The sequence below is a fragment of the Prunus avium genome, chromosome 1, assembly GCF_965620075.1.
Source record: "Prunus avium chromosome 1, drPruAviu1.hap1.1, whole genome shotgun sequence".
Taxonomy (NCBI): Eukaryota; Viridiplantae; Streptophyta; class Magnoliopsida; order Rosales; family Rosaceae; genus Prunus; species Prunus avium.
The window spans coordinates 60837909-60856356 of record NC_142284.1 but is presented as its reverse complement, the minus strand read 5'-3'; the positions used below and the strand labels follow the sequence as shown (position 1 = coordinate 60856356).

The 18448-nt window shown below is 36.7% G+C and overlaps 5 protein-coding genes across 7 annotated transcripts; 2 read left to right on the top strand and 3 right to left on the bottom strand.

Annotated features, from left to right (window-relative positions):
* Positions 1 to 1252: 1252 nt before the first annotated feature.
* Positions 1253 to 3027, bottom strand: LOC110744927 (uncharacterized). The gene is made up of 6 exons (XM_021944962.2): positions 2684 to 3027; positions 2164 to 2308; positions 1957 to 2067; positions 1797 to 1879; positions 1651 to 1708; positions 1253 to 1442 (listed from the first exon to the last, which is right to left on the bottom strand). Exons 1-6 carry the CDS (start codon positions 3008 to 3010, stop codon positions 1363 to 1365), a joined length of 804 nt encoding a protein of 267 aa, XP_021800654.2. The 5' UTR covers positions 3011 to 3027; the 3' UTR covers positions 1253 to 1362.
* Positions 3028 to 3255: 228 nt separating this feature from the next.
* On the top strand, positions 3256 to 6175 carry LOC110744943 (uncharacterized). Its single transcript, XM_088247626.1, has 8 exons — positions 3256 to 3536; positions 4011 to 4233; positions 4413 to 4505; positions 4847 to 4991; positions 5094 to 5204; positions 5280 to 5362; positions 5456 to 5513; positions 5907 to 6175. The coding sequence occupies exons 2-8, from the start codon at positions 4027 to 4029 to the stop codon at positions 5984 to 5986; spliced, it is 777 nt and encodes a 258-aa protein (XP_088103752.1). The 5' UTR covers positions 3256 to 3536; positions 4011 to 4026; the 3' UTR covers positions 5987 to 6175.
* Positions 6176 to 7600: 1425 nt separating this feature from the next.
* LOC110744929 (arginine/glutamate-rich 1 protein) lies at positions 7601 to 13249 on the bottom strand. 3 transcript variants are annotated; one of them, XM_021944965.2, is made up of 6 exons: positions 13026 to 13249; positions 12907 to 12924; positions 12259 to 12483; positions 10924 to 11175; positions 8542 to 8761; positions 7601 to 7997 (listed from the first exon to the last, which is right to left on the bottom strand). In XM_021944965.2, the coding sequence occupies exons 3-6, from the start codon at positions 12399 to 12401 to the stop codon at positions 7731 to 7733; spliced, it is 882 nt and encodes a 293-aa protein (XP_021800657.2). In that variant the 5' UTR covers positions 12402 to 12483; positions 12907 to 12924; positions 13026 to 13249; the 3' UTR covers positions 7601 to 7730. The 3 variants fall into 3 exon arrangements, with proteins under 3 accessions (XP_021800657.2, XP_021800656.2, XP_021800658.2); XM_021944964.2 differs by lacking the exon at positions 12907 to 12924 and having other exon boundaries at positions 13026 to 13248; XM_021944966.2 differs by lacking the exons at positions 12907 to 12924; positions 13026 to 13249 and having other exon boundaries at positions 11300 to 12259.
* Positions 13250 to 13486: 237 nt separating this feature from the next.
* Positions 13487 to 16285, top strand: LOC110744920 (ribosome biogenesis protein). Its single transcript, XM_021944957.2, has 5 exons — positions 13487 to 13798; positions 13884 to 13942; positions 14182 to 14231; positions 15576 to 15715; positions 15814 to 16285. Exons 1-5 carry the CDS (start codon positions 13779 to 13781, stop codon positions 16016 to 16018), a joined length of 474 nt encoding a protein of 157 aa, XP_021800649.1. The 5' UTR covers positions 13487 to 13778; the 3' UTR covers positions 16019 to 16285.
* Positions 16286 to 17229: 944 nt separating this feature from the next.
* On the bottom strand, positions 17230 to 18057 carry MEE9 (maternal effect embryo arrest 9). Its single transcript, XM_021944958.2, has one exon. It carries the CDS (start codon positions 17881 to 17883, stop codon positions 17440 to 17442), a length of 444 nt encoding a protein of 147 aa, XP_021800650.2. The 5' UTR covers positions 17884 to 18057; the 3' UTR covers positions 17230 to 17439.
* Between the last annotated feature and the right edge of the window lie 391 nt (positions 18058 to 18448).

The following is an 18448-nucleotide window of genomic DNA, read 5'->3' as shown; positions in this document are numbered from 1 at the left end:
AATATGCCTTAATGATTTTCAATTTGCGTGATTTTTTGCAAGGATGATCTTTGAATGAAGATGTGAAAAATAGATGGTTTGGATGGTTGAAAAAACTTTCGTAGGGGACCCTAAAGGGTGTCCCTCAAATAAAATTAATTGAGGGATCCCTCAATAGAAGGGGACTATATATATCAGTTATTCTCTCATTTGGATGTTCGCATATTATTATTGTGCGGATGTCATTGTAATCATGGAAGAAAGTAGGGAGAGGTAATAGAAAATACATTGCGTTCTTACGATAATAACATCCGGGCGTCTGCATAGGAGAACTAATTATGTATATCAATTATTCTCTCATCCAGATGTCTGCAAGTTATTATCGTGCGGATGCCATTGTAATTAGAGAAGAAAGTATGGAGGGGTAATAGAAAATACATAGCGTCCACACTATAATAATATTTGAGAGTCCACATAGGAGAATTTCTGTATATATATATATATATATGTTATCGTGAGTTAATACGACGATAATCACTCATTTTGATCTATTTCACAATGCAATTTTGTAGTCTGAACCGTTCAATTTTTAGGACATGATTCAAAGATTATTCCTGCAAAATTTCATCTAAAAATCAGAGATTGTTTAACCACTTGATTATTTTCGTGAATATTTCACTGTCTTATCAAAAACATTATGTTTGTCTATTTATTTTATCGTATTTGGATAATTAGATGCTTTTTGAATTGAGGAATTTTTGCATCTTTCAATGATGATCTAAAAAGTAAACGAATTAGCAAAGAACTCACTAATGTAGTGGTTTGGAGCAATTGCTCCTCCAGTTATAGATGTAGAAATATTATACTTCCTTAATTTGTTTGCCAAATACCAAAATCTAATCAAATTTTATTTCATAATTCGTAAGAAATAATAGAAATAGATTGGTGACTCTTGGGAAAAGCGAAGAAAGGTTTTCCTTTTATTTTCAAATTATTTATTATGTAAAAGAAGAAAAAGTCTATGGAAATTATGTTCCAAACTTGAACCCAAAAGTCAGCAAATTTGAGACTCATTGGGACGGTGCCCCTACAGTTATAGTTATATTATGCTTCTAAATAGGCGCTTCCCAAATGCTGCAATTGCCTAGAAATAACATCAAATTGATTCGCCTTATATTGGCTACAAAAGTATTTTCATAAAAGGATAAACACTTACTTAATTTTTTTTATAACAAAAACTACATCTTACAGGAATATCCCCAAATGCACCTAAATAAGAATTAAACATAAACTTATACAAATTTTCTCATATACAAACGTCCGGCACGATAATAACGTATGAACGTCTGCATAGAAGAAGAACTACGTGCATATATATATATATCAGAAGATTTTCCATTTATGCTCCAATGACTCGCAAATCAACCCTATGCAGTATTGCGCACTCAATGGATAATTCGAAACTGCAGAGGCAAGCAAATGCGAGGTTCAGCATTCCAATATTAGTAACTTCCAGCAAGATAAAGAAACATAAAGCAAATACTAGATTGAAAGAAGAAAATAAAACCAGCTAAACGAGAAACACTTTCGGGTGTAACTATTAACTATGCATGTTTAAACAACTTAATTTTAGTTTATATTCTAAGAGAAATTCCAGCCATATACATTTACCTGATACGAAATCATCTGTATACTCCTTACTGATTTTCCCATGGACCATTGCACCCACCTGATAAGAACCAGTCATGGAAATTTCAAATACAAAATAGAGCATGAAGTGGAAACCTAAGAATTGAAATTCAGAATCTGAAACATACCACAAAAACAAGATTTAATTCATCACTGCCAGAATTAACATATTCATCAATGTCAACCAACTTTTCTGAACTATAAGAGAGACCTGCAATCCCAATACAGCCGGTATATTAGTCCTGGTCACTAAGCTCAGAACTTTAAATAGAGGTATACAACGCTCACCTACGACGCGAGAGTTGATAGGTAAATGTCGCGTCACAGGTTCCTCAATGACACGCATAAGAATTTCATTTGTATCTTTGTCACGAATGCATTTATGCCCTAGTAACTCCACTTTAGAAATTGCACAAGTCAAAAGACAAAGCCATGAGTAAGTTCCATGGAAATATTTCGTGAATATATGTCAAATGGGAGTAGAAGCTAACTTACAGATGACTCCACAAAAGCGCTTGCATGTTCTTGGTATACGAACATGGGGTTTAATTTCAAATAAAACTCCTTGATCAGTTTTCACATACACAGCTCCTACCATACCTGCTTTATTAAGTTTGCTATCCAAAATCGCACGAAGAGCCTAGACGGGTCAAACACTAACAATCATAAGTTATATAACCAAAAACAATAAAGAAGCATAATATAAAGAGAGAAATAGTAAGACATAATCCAAAAAAACTTTCTTGTAACGATGATAATACTGTTTTGCTATCACGGCCAATTAATACAATGGCCGGGGAAAACAAAACATTGTTATTCCCATTGCAATTCTACAGTAAGCCTTATGTTAATCTCAATCCCAAGACATGAATTTATGTAGTTGATGATAACCTATATTTGGTTAGCAAAGAACTCAAGATTTATATAATAAATTTAAAAAAAAGTAATTAGGGTAGAACCTTATATAAGGATTTTTTAAGGTCTGATCAATGTCAATTGTAATTCAAGAACAAACCTCGTAAACCCTTCCAGGCCTAAAATCATTTAGATCCTTCTTTTGCTTGAGCAGGAAATCAGCGTCTTCTTCTGAATCCAGAATCTTCCACCTCTTTCGAACGAAGCCCTTTGTCAGAGAAGCATTTTCTACAACAAAAATTGCCCGGACCTTATCATTCGCATTATTATGTGTAAGTGTGAATGTGAGTGTGACATCATCTTCTGTTTTCTCCATTGTTGTTGTCGATTTCTCTTCTTCCAACTTCGGCTTCACCGTCCTACACCTACTGGAGCAATTCTGTGACTGCGACTGCAACATCTCCTCCTCCCTCTTCTGCCTCCCCATATTTTGTGCCTAGGGTTCTTGTCGTGGATATTAACAGGAGGTAGAAGCCCATTTGATAATTTCTATATTTTTCTTTTGTTTTTCTTAATTTAAAAAACAAAAAACTTATTTTTTAAGTTGGCTCTTAAAAAATCTGGCAAGTGATGATGACGTGACCTACAAGGCACTCGGTTTTCTTATGTGTAAAAAATAATAAATAAATAAATAAATCTGGCAAGTGAGGACGTGACCTTTCACCTGTGGATCTCTTCTTCTTTCTCTGCTGCAGCCACCAGGAACCGCCTCCATGCCGTCCAGCACAGATAGGATCCACGCCACTACCCTCATCTATCGACAACATCTCTCTCTCTCTCAAGCTGTTTCTTTTGCTCTGAGCTCTGAGCTATAAACTCTCTCTCTCTCACTCTATCTCTTTCTCTCTGTTCGGCTCCAAAGGTCTATCACCTCCACCGGTACCCACCACCACCACATCTCTCCTCTCAATATATTTTCTTGTCTAAATTTCTGTTTGATTGCTGAGAAAAAGGTATGGAAACAAATTTATACTTTTATATTATTTTCTCAACAGTTTCTGTTTGGTTTTTTGGACGATTTCTTGGTTATATTTTAAGCCTTTTATGTTTTTGCTGTTTCTTTACGACCGAGACTTTGAATTTCTCAGTTTGATTTTCTGAAAAAAGATTGACCCTAAACCCTAAACCCGATTTATTCCACACTATACTTTTCTTCTAAATAACTTTGAATATAACAGTTCTTAACTGGAAATATTACTAATACAGTAGAAGTCTACAGTCGTCCATATTGGATATGATATATCATATGTTATAATTTCTATGCCATATATATTTTTTTTGTGGTAATATAAACGATATTCTTTTCCAACTTTTTGGTGAAAGCAATGCGTGTCTGTAGTGGACTAGTTGCATATGGATTACCACTTGTAATTTGCTATAATTTCATTCGCGTACCCTCAATGGTTTATGTCTCTTGTTTGTTCCAGGACTGGAAAGAGAAAAATGAAGAGACAGACCTTAGGGCCAAGCTCAACGCGTAATTCGAAGTCGAGATTTGGAGGGATCAAACAAGGTGAAGATGAACGGAATGATGAACATTCTATGTACCAACTTCCTGGGATTCCACTTACTCCTTCCAATCAGAACATGAACCGTGGAGTTACTTTTGTTCTTGAAAAGGCTTCTTTGGTGCCTGCTTTTGTCGGAAGGGTAAACATTTTTATGATTGCACCAGGGTCATCCCTTGCCTCTCCTTTTCCTGTTTTAATGATTTTGAGTTGTTGTTTCTCTTATTTTCTGCGTAATAATTTGTGGCTCTTCAATCCAATCACTGCTTCTGGTGTTCTTACTTTGTTCATTATGATTTACCTTATATTTTCCTTGTTCAGACATACCAGATTTTAAATCCACAAGTACATGCTGACTTCCTGCGGAGAAAGAAATTGGATCCATATAAATACAGACCTGACATTGTTCATGAGGTGCGTAGCGACATTGTTGAGTTTAGATGATTGGTAACTTCTCATTAAGGCACATCTTTCTCCAATAACGTGCAGAAATGTACAACAATCAACTTTGAAGCTGTAGCCATTAGTCTATCAAATTATTGAATGAATATAATTCTTTAGGATTTGAGCTCCTTGTGGCACGTCAATGACTAATTTTAAACCAATTGTGTAGAAAACACTGTACTTATTAAATTATTTCCTGGACATGGAAGCCATTGCCAGTTTACCAGTGACCTCAATTTGATGTCTCTATCATGCAAATGCACTTTATTTTTGTCTCAACAAGTCCTTTTTTGCAAATCTGTTATGTTCAGGCTCTCCGTCAAATCATGGATACCCGACTTTGTAAGGCTGGTAGATTACATGCCGTGTATATTAAAACTGATGAAGGGGTGCTCATTAAAGTTGAACCACATGCTACTATACCAGAATCGTTGGAGAAGTTCTGTTATATGATGTGTTAGTGTTTCTTTGGTAACAGAGTGAACTATTATTCTTATCTATTTTCGTCCACATTAAATTTTTTAACCGTACTTTTATCTTTCTTCTTATATATCGCAGCACAATTATTGCAAAAGTTGAGCATTAAATCCACGGGTCGACGTGGAAGACTCTTGCGTGTGGTTAAGAACCCTATAGCTCAGCATTTACCTGCCAATTCCCTCAAGATAGGTAAGCCTCCGATAATGTGCAGGGTTCTGTTTTCATTTAAAAGCTTCTTTGACTGAAAACATGCTGTCATTTCAGGCCTTTCCTTGAGCTCGCAAAAGGCAGTTGACTTACGGGATTATGTGCATGAAGTCAGCGATAATGTCAACCTTGTTTTCGTGGTATGAGCATTATTGTTCCCTATCAATCATATGTTTTCATTACACATTTGGTATTAGGTGGTTCATTAGTTGATTAACTAACCTGAAGTTCAGGTTGGTGCAATGGCTCACGGGAGAATCGATAGCGAGAATGCGGATGATATCATATCAGGTTATGCCTCTCTTAACTTGTCTTTGTCTTTTGGTTTATACTATTCGAAGAGAAAAAATGTTGGTGTTTTTCAGAAGTTGATGGTAAAATGTAGTCAAAATATATATGAAGAAACGTGCTTAAAAACCAGAAAGGAAATCGTATTATAGTTAGGAAAGTTTACCCTAGGCTCTCCTTTGGTAATATTTTTTGCTTTGAGTGAGGAGTCCTGGTATCGGATTCCATCCTTCTAGGTTTTATATTATTCTACTTCAAGTCTTGGCCAGTTTGATGGTTCCTTTGATTGCCATGATATTGTTCTACTTTTTGTATCTCTTTGGGTTGGGGCAAAAGCTCTTATTTTGTTTTGCTTTATGATTTTGTTTGTTAATAAATCTTTTTTTGTGCTAGCAGTTTCTGATTATCCGCTGAGTGCTGTGGTTTGCCTGGAAAGGATAAGTACAGCATTAGAGAGAAAGTGGAACATTCTGTGAATCAGTTATGATTAGTATTATTGCTCATGTCTGCAGCAGAAACAAATTTCGCTAGAGAGTAATGTTGTGGTATTGTTTGGTTTTGGATTACAATACAATAATCTTCTTGGGTTTAGCAGGATGAATCGAATTATGTATCTTTCCGCGGAGATTTTGTTTACTTTATGTTGTTTATCATAAACGTTAGTATTTGATTGAACAAATGATATGTGAATGATATATCCAGTGATTCTGAGACTATTCTCTGGGAAGGTCCCTAAAGAAAAAAAGAGGTGAATCTGTTAGTAGCTCTATTTATATTAGCTCTTCTTGTTGCTCGGCATATTGTTTCGATCCAATCTCTGCCTGAGACGAACGGTTGAAATGAATCAAGAGTCTTTATCATCCCACTGTTCCTTGCTCCTTCCCAAATATTTTTCTTGTGCATAGAGGATGTCATTAAACTCGCCAGCTAGTAACCAAGGCAGGTTCCAAGCACTTGCCATATAGATTCACCCTTCTAGATAGGCAAGGATGTCCATATACTGCTGTGAATAACCAGGAGGATTTTATGCTCATATTCCTCTAGAGAAGTCTTATAGCATCAAAGACTTCAGCATTGGAAAACCCAAGTTGAGAAATCACTTTCCTAGCTTTAGTAGAGCTAAATCTAGGTTCACAAATAAATAACCATAATATCCACCTTATTATATTTTTGTAAAGTCCTGCATGATTAATGATGAAAAAAGGTAAACCTGGAGCAGTTACAGGGATCTTATCGGACGGAAATTCTCCAGGCGGCTCGACTGCAATAACATCACCACCAGTACGAAGACGTTTCACCGCTCATTCCTTCAGTATCTCTCTGCTCTCCAACCCACAGTGGGCAGAGAACACAAAGTTTGGCTTGATGCTCGCCACCGTAAGAATCAATTCACCACATTGTTACTTAGCTCTTTCAGTTTCTACCCAGTTTCCTTCCTTCATTTCCTTTCCTTTCCTTAGTGATTGTTGGCTTTTGGTTGTCTAGCTAACCACAAAATAATGTTCCAAAATAGATTTGTAATATATTGTGCTATATCAACCTACAAAAATATTATGAATCTATACTCTGTTGTTGCACTCCATTCTTCTTCTTTTTTCTAGTTATATTTCAAATGTTGGTGCCATTACACACAAAACGTGCATGTGAAGCAGCCGCTCCGCATTCATTGACCACTTTGCTCACCACCTTAGAGAGGTTGGCCCACTAATGTATGTGGAACCCATCAGCAAATGTGGTACAAATGCAGCACTCCAAGAAAAAAACAAAAGGCTAGCTGGTTATGGCCTAAGACGGCAACCCAAAAGGTCTTGGCAATTTTTATGCTGAAAGGTTGAAGGTTCAGGTGAAGAAAGCCTCTGCAAGGTATGTGGAAAAGGGTTTGATTCCATGAAAACTTTGGCTTGGCCACATGAGGCATCACAAGGACAGAGAAAGGAAGGAGACTCAGTGTTGCAAGATTGCAGCAAAGAGAAGGAGCAAACTCATACGAAAGGAAGACAATGCCTTGGAGGATTTCTCCCTGCGTAGGCTTCAGATGGACATTCTATAAGGAACAGTCAGACAAGAAATATATAAAAATAACACACATCTTCGATAATTGAGAACTGATTACATTATAACACCAAAACTGTATTTACCAAATATTCTTACATTACAGGTACAAACGTGCAACCAAGTCAAGACATATTGATCGGAACGAAGCCATGTTCCATAAAGAATCTATTTGGATCCAATTGCAAACGACAATTTTGGCCGGGATTTGTTCTTACCCAACAATTTCATTTGGTTCACCCGTGCTTCCTCCTCCTCTTGTTTCTTCCTTCGCAATGCCTCTTCTTTTTGTCTCTGGAGCTCTTCTAGCTCCCTGTACCGCTCCTCCTCCCTCCGCTGCTGCTCCAAAGCTTCCCTTCTTTGAGCTTCTTCTACTCTCCTCCGGTTCTCTTCAAGCATCCCTTCCAATTCTTCTCTCTCTTTTCGAGCTTGTTCCTGTCAGCAAAACACCAATCATGTCAAACACACAAGAACACATCAATTACTCTGATTTTTTCAGCTAATAGAGACGGAGGCAAAGGAAGGAATTGCAGACTACAAGTGTCATCCCATCTTAAATTGTGATTGTTTCATATAAATACACAGCCAAACCATACAATGTCTGCTTCCCACACATCCCCACTGTAATCATGCACAGCATCCCCTTCAGATAATTAAAACAACAGGACAGGTTTGGATTTTCCATTATCTTAAAGGCACATATCCTTCATGATACTAATACCATTTTTGTTTTCTTTTATTCCTTGCTTTGAGTAAGCTCTAAACCATGTCACTGTAAGTTGAAACTTGAAACTAATCATCCTTATCCAACTACACAGCCCAATAACTAAAAAGACAATAGTATATGTTCAGGAAAACAGAACATATGAGTCCAATCATCCCTAATGGTGATAGTACACAATGACTCATTAGTGTGTCACCACAACAAGAAGAGAAAATGAGATGCCAGATAGAAGAAACATAGTAGCCTAATTATTACCTCCTTATTTCTAGCCTCAATAAGAGTTGCTTCCTTTTCTTTCTCAAGTAGTGCTGCAACTTCAGTAAGAAGCTTCTTCCGTCCCTCCTCTAACTGCCTCTGTATTTCCACTTTAATCTCCACGGAGTTCAAGCTCTCTTCAACTTTCTTACATATTGCTTCTTCCACTCTCTTTGAAGTCTCTTCTTCTAGCAGTTTCAATTCTGCTTCCTGTTGCCGCCTGAGAGCACAAGTGAAAAAGTTAAGCAATATAGTGGCCTCTGAAATAAAGAGGGAAACTGCCGCCTGATTACAAATAAAAAACCAATCAACATACACTGCTTCCTCTTTTTTTATTACCCCTCCCCTTCTCTCGTCATTATCTGACTACAATAAATGACAAACTAACCTTCATGAGGACACAGGTACTATATATACGGTTATGCTTTTAAGGCATACCTCTAATGTATCCTGATCCAAACAAATGAGTTTCAAAACTGGTGAACAGTAGATAAACGATGCACCCATTTTGATCATCAAATATAACAAGTTGAACTATAGCAGTATCATCCTTCAGAAAATCCTGTGGAGGAGAATGTCAAGTAACCTGCTGCAGTTTTAAAACTAATCATCGAAGTGTTTCAAATTTGAACTAAATACATTCTTTACATGAAAAGACTACAGTTCTAAAATATATGACTTATGTGGTACTTCTTGAGTATCATGAGCACTAAAGCAATGACAAGACATTGGGAAAACATTTACAGGACAGAAACGGCAGTTCAACACTGATGGAGAACCAGGGTAGCAACAAGGGAAAATGGATTTAGGTCAGAAGCCAACACAAATCCAAATCTACAGAACAGGCAGACTACTACATGATTCAGTAGGCAGAGGATTTGTTTTTCTTTGGGTCCAAATTCAGTAAACAGAGGTTAACCTGCACTTGCCAACAACACAGTAGTCAACCCAGCTGTTGCAGGGGTCAGCTACTTAGGTATGGCACAACAGGTTGAGGATCTCCGAATAACTTAGGTTCACCATATCACTGGTCTTGGACACCAAAATAACTGACTAGCTCTTTCCAAACACTCCAAAAATGAAATTATGCAGAAAGATGATCGTGTTCTAAAAATGCATATATCTGGACAAGCAACTGAAAGTAAATAAGCTATAAGCAATGATTTGCGGATGTGGAGAAAAGTATCATGTGTTGACTGGACACTGTGTTCCGACACATAAACTCCCAAAATTTACACTAAAGGAACTAAAACATATGTATAGTTTGAGTGCGTTTTTCTTCATAAACCAACCAAACTCAGGACAGATCTTGATTAGTTTTCACATCGATATATACTACCAAACAGCCTAATCCTCATCTGGTTACAATTGTGTAGGGGGCAAGAATGTACTCAACCCACACATATGCTCCTAAAAAGGCCCTTGATTGCATTACTTACAGTCATAAGAAGTTCAACAATTGTTAGAATCAGAATAGCTTCCACATTTGGGATCAGCTGCATGCAATCAAGAAGTCCAACTAAATTTTACATTATTGACTTTTGAAATCAAACAAATAACTACAATCCAACTGTGAGTGATTCCCATAGCACATTTAGATGAATTCCAACTCCTATTGGAAATGAGATGGAATAATCTCTTCAAAAGATGGAAGTTAGAGATACTTGTCTACTTTCAGTAACAAGAGACATTTTCCTGTGCAATGGGCGTTAAAAATACTAGAAATTCATTCTTAAATAAATATCTAGCATGCTGGAATTAATTATAAGACCAATAATGCCCTATCATACAAATGTTCCTTTACCCAATTTAGATTCAATGGTTAAAGATTTGACTGCTACAACTTATAATCTAATATCTTACGCCCATATGCAATTAAAATTATGTAAACAAGTAGTTAAGATTGATTTGTAAAACAGATTGGACAAACCAGCTCCACATTTAAATCCATAACTCCATATGTCAATTGTGCATCTCACATATTTACCAAACCAAAGTCATTAAAAGCACACAAAAGTACCCATTATAGACACAAAATTGACCAGAATTCATTACTTTAGTTCAATAACATTATAAAAATATTCTAATCATCTCTTCAAAGATTTTTACAAAAATACAAACGCAATTCATTAAAAACTATACAACAAATAGTTACTCTTTAAAGGTTAATTGATGAAGAAATCCATAGCAAGGACTACCAAACAGGCTCCAAAACACAATTGCAAGCCTCCCATCACTGAACAAAATCGTCCAATCCCAAATTACATCTTCAGCATAACTCAGTAAATACTTAAAACTGTTAGTCTACTCTAAATATGAACTTGATGGAAGGATACAAGAAAATTTTATATGATAAAAGAACTTATGTTACATAAATGATACCTTTTCTTCTCTTCTTCTTCTTCCTTTCTCAATTTCTCACTGGCATTTTTCTGCTCCAACAATCCAAGACTTGAAGTAGAAGATTTACGAATTGGAGACAATGAGGAGCTCCTACTTCTTTGTCTCTTATAACGCTTCAAGACTGGAGACCGACTTTTATGACGTCTTGGAGTTGGAGAACGACTTTTACGACGTCTTGGAGTTGGAGAACGACTTCTACGACGCTTAGGGGAGATAGAACGACTTTTCCGTCTGTATTGGAAAAAAATAGTTATTAATATAAAAAAAATTAAAATTTCACATGACTCCACATAATCAATAACTATCAAGCCAGTCCACCGGGTAGCACAAAATATATAGAAACATGTACAGTTACCTCATACATTGTTAAGTATAACCTTTGTGTGCTCCATCTTTTATCACATGAAGAAGCAAATGTCACAATCGAGCAACAAAAGGACACCCAACGGCACCCATCACCTGCTCACTTCCCATATGACGGGAAGAAACTGAGTTGTTTTAAATTCTTAGGAAGAGCATGCATCCTTATATCACTCTGACAACTCTATAATTTACTCCATATATTCATACTAGACACTTATCCAATTATTTAGAAAGAATCGAAAACTGATTTTTCCAAAGGTCACATGTCCGTCAATTTTAGATCCAAACTGAGTCAACCATCAGATTTATGACAACATCAGCAATTCTTTGGCATTAGCATGACAGCAACCAAGCGTAAGGTGTACAAACAACAACGGTAGTTGAAAATCAGAATAGAAAACTCAGAACAGCAAATGTCAAAAGCATACCAAACGTAGGCAATGGAACTACCAATTCCTGTCCACTTGAAGGTGTAAAGCAAAAAAGTCAAATATTAGTGATTAGCATGCAGAATTTCAACTCAAAGCAATATTTCATGGAATGCCCCCATTAAGCTATGCATCAACATCAACGTAGGAGGTACCGGGCAATCTTGAAACATACGAGTACATAATCATTTTCTATAAAACAAAATCATATGACTCCACGATTGGAAAATGAAACAATGTTCTAAGAAAATAAATCTGAACAGCCATTCCCAAAGTCCTGGTCAAATATTAAACAAATTACAAACATCCCCATCCCCCCGTAACTTGCAAGCCTACAAGTACGTAGGCTTTATACTTGAAATAAAAAGTACCACAGGATCAATACGGAAGAAGATGCAGACATAGCAACTTGGATATCATGTAAATCCAAACTGTATGAGCAATGAGACGCTTCAATCTTTCCAACAATTGATTGAGAATCAGTTAAATTAGCAGAACAACGCAAGAATATTAACGGGATCACCTGCTATAAGAATATGAGGAATACGGAGACCGGCTTCTGTCTCTTCGGCTTCTCCTGCTACCCCTATGCCCCACTGGAGACGGCGAACGCCTTCGCCTATACGAAGGCGATCGTGATTGCGACCGTGCCAAATCACGAGGCATCCTTTCGCCTCAACTTTAAGCCTACTGTGAATATTTCCTAGAATGAAACTTGAATACTAACAACAATTTTTGCTACTCTGCCCTATAAAAACCAAAACAAATCAACCATTATCAAGGAGTAGAGTTAAAGTCACAAAACTTCTACAAGTGAGAACTGGGAAAATTTTATTAAAATAAAGTCTAGTAAATCATAACAACCAATTAAGCACTAACAACAACAATGATTCTTAACGATTTCTTTGGTGGCTGAGGAACTGTCAGAAAAGATAATCATATGAAAATAACGAGTCCTAAAAAAATTCATTATATCCACAAATTAAGCAGCAATACTGAAAAAACAACATTTTTTTCCACATGAAAAATGCATAAATTAAACAAATATGTTTGTATGTTTAGGAACCAGTGATGTTTGATTTGCTGGGTAACAAAACAAAGGAATGAGTCAACGAAGAACAATCCACCTAAAAATACAAAATAAATAAAGAAATTGATAATTTTTACTGACAATTTAATCGCCGAGAAACTGCAAGATAATAAAGCCTTTATCATCAATCTGGAAATAACCATCCACAGGATAAAATCATTTCGTTTCTTTAATTTTCGTAGTGAAAATTAGAATTATACCTGTGAAACCTCAGACCAGATGGTACCTACAAGAACAATAGAGGAGATCGGAAATCACCCGCGTCTGCCATGAAAAGTAGCTGAACAATACCCTAGGAGAGAGAGAGTATATTGTATCAGAATCAGATACTGAATATGCAAACCCTGGAAGCGGAAGAGGGGGCTGAGAGAGATTTTGATAAGAGTTTTGGGGTTGGGATGAAATATGAAAAGATTGAGAGGACCTTTTTCTACTGTCCCAAATTTTACTCCCCAATTATATCATAAGTTAATTTTACTCTTGCTTGCAAGACATGACCGAATTCGGGCTCAAAGTTTTGTGAAGTTCCAAAAGCAATCAGAGCCCGGCCCAATTCCAGAAAACGCTTCATAACTGAAACTCTAATATATGTTTATATATTTACAATTTTTCTATTTATATTATATATATATATATATATATATATTATTTTAATTGCCGTATTGATGCCGTACCGTATTCTGATTTGTGGAGATTTGCTGTATCGGTGAATCGTATCTGTATCCGTGCAATATAGGTGGAGGCTAACCTGTGTCACAAAAACCTACCCAGCCGTTCCCCACTCTCCTCCGCCTACACCACGCCACCTCCTCCCTCTCTCTCCGTCTGTCTCTCTGTCTCTCTCTCTCGGTTCCTCCTCAAGAGCTTGCTATCTCTGTCTTCTAAAACCTTAAATCATTTGTTTAGTTGACCTCTGTGAAAAAAGTGCTTGCAAACTCGAAAATTTTTCAGTGATGGGCAAGCCAGGTTCACGGTAACACTTCCATTGTGCACAAGCCCTTGCTTTTTTTTTTTCTCTCGCCTTCTATCTCGGTTAAAGTTTTATTTTTTCTCTGCAGCTCAGAATCATCGACCAAAGCCGACCTCAAATTCGAAAAGAAGCTCGAATTTTATGCTAGTAAGTTTGGATTTTTAATTCACTTTTCTGTTCTTTTTGGGTTTTACTTATTTGGTCTGTTCTTGTTTGGGTTTATCTAATTCTAGTCTTTGTCCTTCGAAAATGGATAATATCAGTCATATTAGTCTATATTTTCATCCCCAATTAATTTACCTTTTTTTATTCTGAATGATCAACATAATTGCATTCCAATATATATTTTTTTTTTCCAAAAAATAATTTTTCAATGAACAATGCAGAGGTTAGAGATACAGTTTCTGGCTTGGGTGCCCAGAAGGCTATTGTGAAGGTGAGGATCTCTAATTCATCAACTTTCCCTTTGTTCAACTTAATACCAATGCCTTACCCACATTTTGTTTAGCGAATGTTTTTGTGGTGCATAATTTTACTCGGTAGTTTAGATATGGAATTTGATGAGATAATATTGGAGGAGGTCAGCAATGTCTTGGAATATAATGTATTTGAATGCTCAGATCCCTTAATTGGGGACGGCATTAACATGTAGTGTTCATGGTTAGTTGCTTTTATCTGAACTTATGTAGTGATGATGTGCCTGATGATTCTCAATCTGGCTTTGAGAGGTATATCTATCCTTGTAAATTTTGTTATTATGCCTGAGAGGAAGAGAGAACATGAGCTGCCAACATTTAACTAGGGATTTTAGAGTGGAACAGAAATTGTTAATGGAGGTTGTGCAGTGATCAAAATCATTGAACGAAACAGAATAAGAAGCTACACCATGAAAATAGACAGATGATGTGCTTATTTAAGAAAAAGGCCTCATAGAGAGCGGCACAAATTGAATTACTGAGGAAGTTCCTTTCAAGTCTGGATGGAGAGAGACAGTAATCACATAGGCACACTTGTAGTATCAAAACCTGGGTTGAGGGAAGTTCAAGAAGCTCATTAAAAACAGATGGGAGTAACATTTTTGAAGCAAGGATTCATCATTCATGTGAGGGCATATGTTGGGGGGATGGAGGCAACTGATTTAGAGAAAGGGGAGGCATCGGGGTTTTGGATGAAAGATAATTAGCTTTGGAGGTTGGGGATAAAGTAGTACACTCAACACTTAGAAAGAAACCAGAAGATGCAAGAATGTGAGAAATTGGGTGTTGGATTTTGTTTGCTGGGCAACTTAAAGCTAAGGATTTATGGACAGCAAAATGGGGCCAAACAAGGAAGGTTTGACAGGTCTAACCAATGGCATGTCTTTGTTGCTTATTTTAAAGAAGCCTAGAGGTATTTTGAGCCGATTTGAAAGACTCAAAATGGTGCCAACAGTTCTTAGTGCTTAGTACTAAGAATTGAAACAGGGCCCAACCTTCAACTAGTGTAAGCAGTAAACTGATGAGAGACTTCCCCCTTTCCACTTAAGGTCTAACTTCTTTCTAGGGTTTTCTACCACAAGAAAAAGAGCCCTGTTCGAGGAAATCGATACATGTTCTAGAAAAAGTTAGATATGTTATGTAGTGATCTGAACTTCCACAAGGCATTTTGTGAGTCAAAATAACTTCGTCATGATTTTTTATATTTTTTATGTTATTGATATTACTTAAGAAAAATGATAATTAATTTGTGAATAATTTTCATAATGTTTTGTGTGCTAATGAGTAACTTTATCTTCTACCAGAAGAAGAAACTGCGTAGCCGACAGAAGAAACTGAAAGCATATGATCTCTCTTCCTTCTCAGAGTTTCTGCCTGAGTTGAAGGCTAAAAAGCAACCCACTTCTGAGTTCAACCTAAATTGCAAATCCAAGAAAACCCTAATGTAAATTTACAAGTTCTTTGATTGCATTCCTGTTGCAAGCTTTACTTTTCATTGTCACTGTGTCACAGTTAAGTAATAGTGGATTCTGTTTTCATCAGATTGAAGGAAGGAAAGCAGTTGGCTACAGTTCTTGAGCATCCCGCTTTCAAGTCAGATCCCTTAGCTGCCATTCAACAACACTTGGAGAGGACACAGCCAGTGATAGAAGTGAAACCAGAGAAAAGGAAAAACAAAAATGGAAGCAAGAAGAGGAAAGACAAGAAATTGAAGGCTTCAGCCGGACCCCAATCTATGGATATGTGAGTCAATATGCACACTTTTCATCTGATCCACGGTGATGATGACTCAAATTTCCACATTGCGAATGTTCTAACGCTTAAATTTTGAATATAAAATTTTGTTGGTCTTGCTGGAACTTGTAAATGGTTCAGTTTAGCCCCATTTCCATAGGATCCTTTTGGTCTCAAGTGCGTAATTTACCTACTTGTTGGCACGTGAAGAAATGAAACAAGAAAAGAAGGGAAGATATTTGTTAATTCCACATTTGTATCCACATACATACTTTGATGATTTAGGAACAAGTGAAACACTGATCTAGATTTTTTTACTTTTTTATTTTTTTTTGTTAAGGGAAAAAACAAACTGTAGAATGCAGCATGTCTCAAAAACGTTTTGGTCCGTAAAAAAGTTCATGCACCCTGAAAGAAAGTTTGAGCTCAAGCATATTTGTCTTTGTGCCTGGTTTCAAAATAATCCCTAGGGCTGAGTTAAAATGATCAAATTAGTGCAGATGTAGGTTGTGTCAGTCGGCAAGGGCAGTGAGTAAGCGTGCCTTCATTGCACTTAAGTTTGAATTCCCCATCTCATGAATTAGATTAACTTAGATTAATTTAGGCAAGGGCAGTGAGTAAGCGTGCCTTCATTGCACTTAAGTTTGAATTCCCTATCTCATGAATTAGATTAACTTAGACTAATTTAGACTATTGCTTGTATAATATAAAAAATAATATATGAAAAAAAGGTGATCAAATTAGCTCGACAATTCAAGAAGATCAGGCTGGTCCTATCATTTTATCTTTCTTTCTCTAACCCTCGATAGTGACCCTTGCACTTTTGTGTTAAAATCTCCCTCCCTCAATATTGTTTTACGACGAAGAAAAAAAGAAACTGGATGCTGAAAATAATTGGTGAGGGCAAAACGGTAAGAAACTAATTTATGCCAACGGTACAATTTCTCTTCAAGCCTACTCAATTATTGAGGCCCCAAGTAGTCAACAATGAACCATGATAATTCACCATCAACGGCTACCCACCCTGCCTTTTCTCTTTTTCTCCAAATAAAATAAAATAAAAAGGTACCACAAACAAAAGACTACCCTCCTTGCACTCTCTGCGGTTGCTTCCTATATCAATATCATCATAACCATCATTATTTTGTTATTTTCCTCATTCAATTAGTGATTGTGGGAATATGAGGTGGATCTCATTCATGCATCCTAAACAAAAAGAAAAAATTAAAAAGAAGATAGAAATTTTATTCCGAAATGTATTATGCAGAAGACTATGATCTTTTAACACCAGAAGTTATCAATTTTTTTGAGTGCCAAATCCTTGGAAACCACTTAAATGGATCCATATTTTCACACTGCCAAAACCCCATTTTAAAGATATGAAAATTAAGCAAATACAATTATTTATGGTTCTCCTTCCAAATTTCAATTTGATTAAGAAGGGTGAACCTTGCTAGTAGAAATCCCCTTCCAAGCTGATTTCATGGAAGCAGTGGCTGCGTTGAGAGCAGCTTCAATATACCTCTTGGAAGCAATAGTGGCTGCATTCTCCATGACCTTCCCCATCTTCCTTGCACTTTCTGCTCTTGCAACTAAGCTGTCGTGCTCAGCTTTGGACATGGCTTCCATTTCCTCTTCAAAACGTCTGAACTCATCCATGGCACTCTCCATCACTGAGTCCATGTAGTCCTCAGCTTCCTGCATGGCAACCTCAGCTGCTTCCACTTCTTGCTGCTGTTCCAGTTCAGCTGCAGCCCATGATTTGTACGCTTCGATCTCGAAGAGTTTCATCAGGTCTTCGATCGTGGCGGGGTCGAAGCTTTTGTCTTGCAAGGCTTGGTTTGAGAGGATGCCGAATTGGGCGATTAGATCTTCCATTTTCTTCTTGTTGTTGTTGTGGTTGCGGTTGTTGTTCTTGTTCTTGTTGTTGTGGGAGTGAGATATCTAGGGGATGAGAATATTATTGTAGATCTAGCTTTAAGCTCAAGTCTATGTAGAGGGGAAAGTGGGTATATGAGAATCATATAATGGAGAATACTTTAGCCACTTAAATGTATATATAAAGTGGATAGGGATGCGATAGGAACCTTGGAACTTTATGTCATGGGGGTAGAATTTGGCCATAAGATCACATGATGAGACAAAGCATGGCCAATGGTGGACAGGGTGCAAGAACCAAATTAATTGTGATGAATAAAATAGTTTTTCTACTTCATTTTCTGCCCGTTGATGATGCTACTATAAATCGAGCGTGGATGCGTGACAATATTTCTACTTTTTACTCGTGTGTGGGCATTATTATGGTAAGAGTTAAGACGTTGACATGTGCCCACACACACAAATAACACCATAACTCAAACTATAAGTACTCTTGTACTTCATATTTCAGGTTTTAGTTCACCTTAAGCAAAAAGAAACACAAAAGAGAAAGTTCTCTAATAAG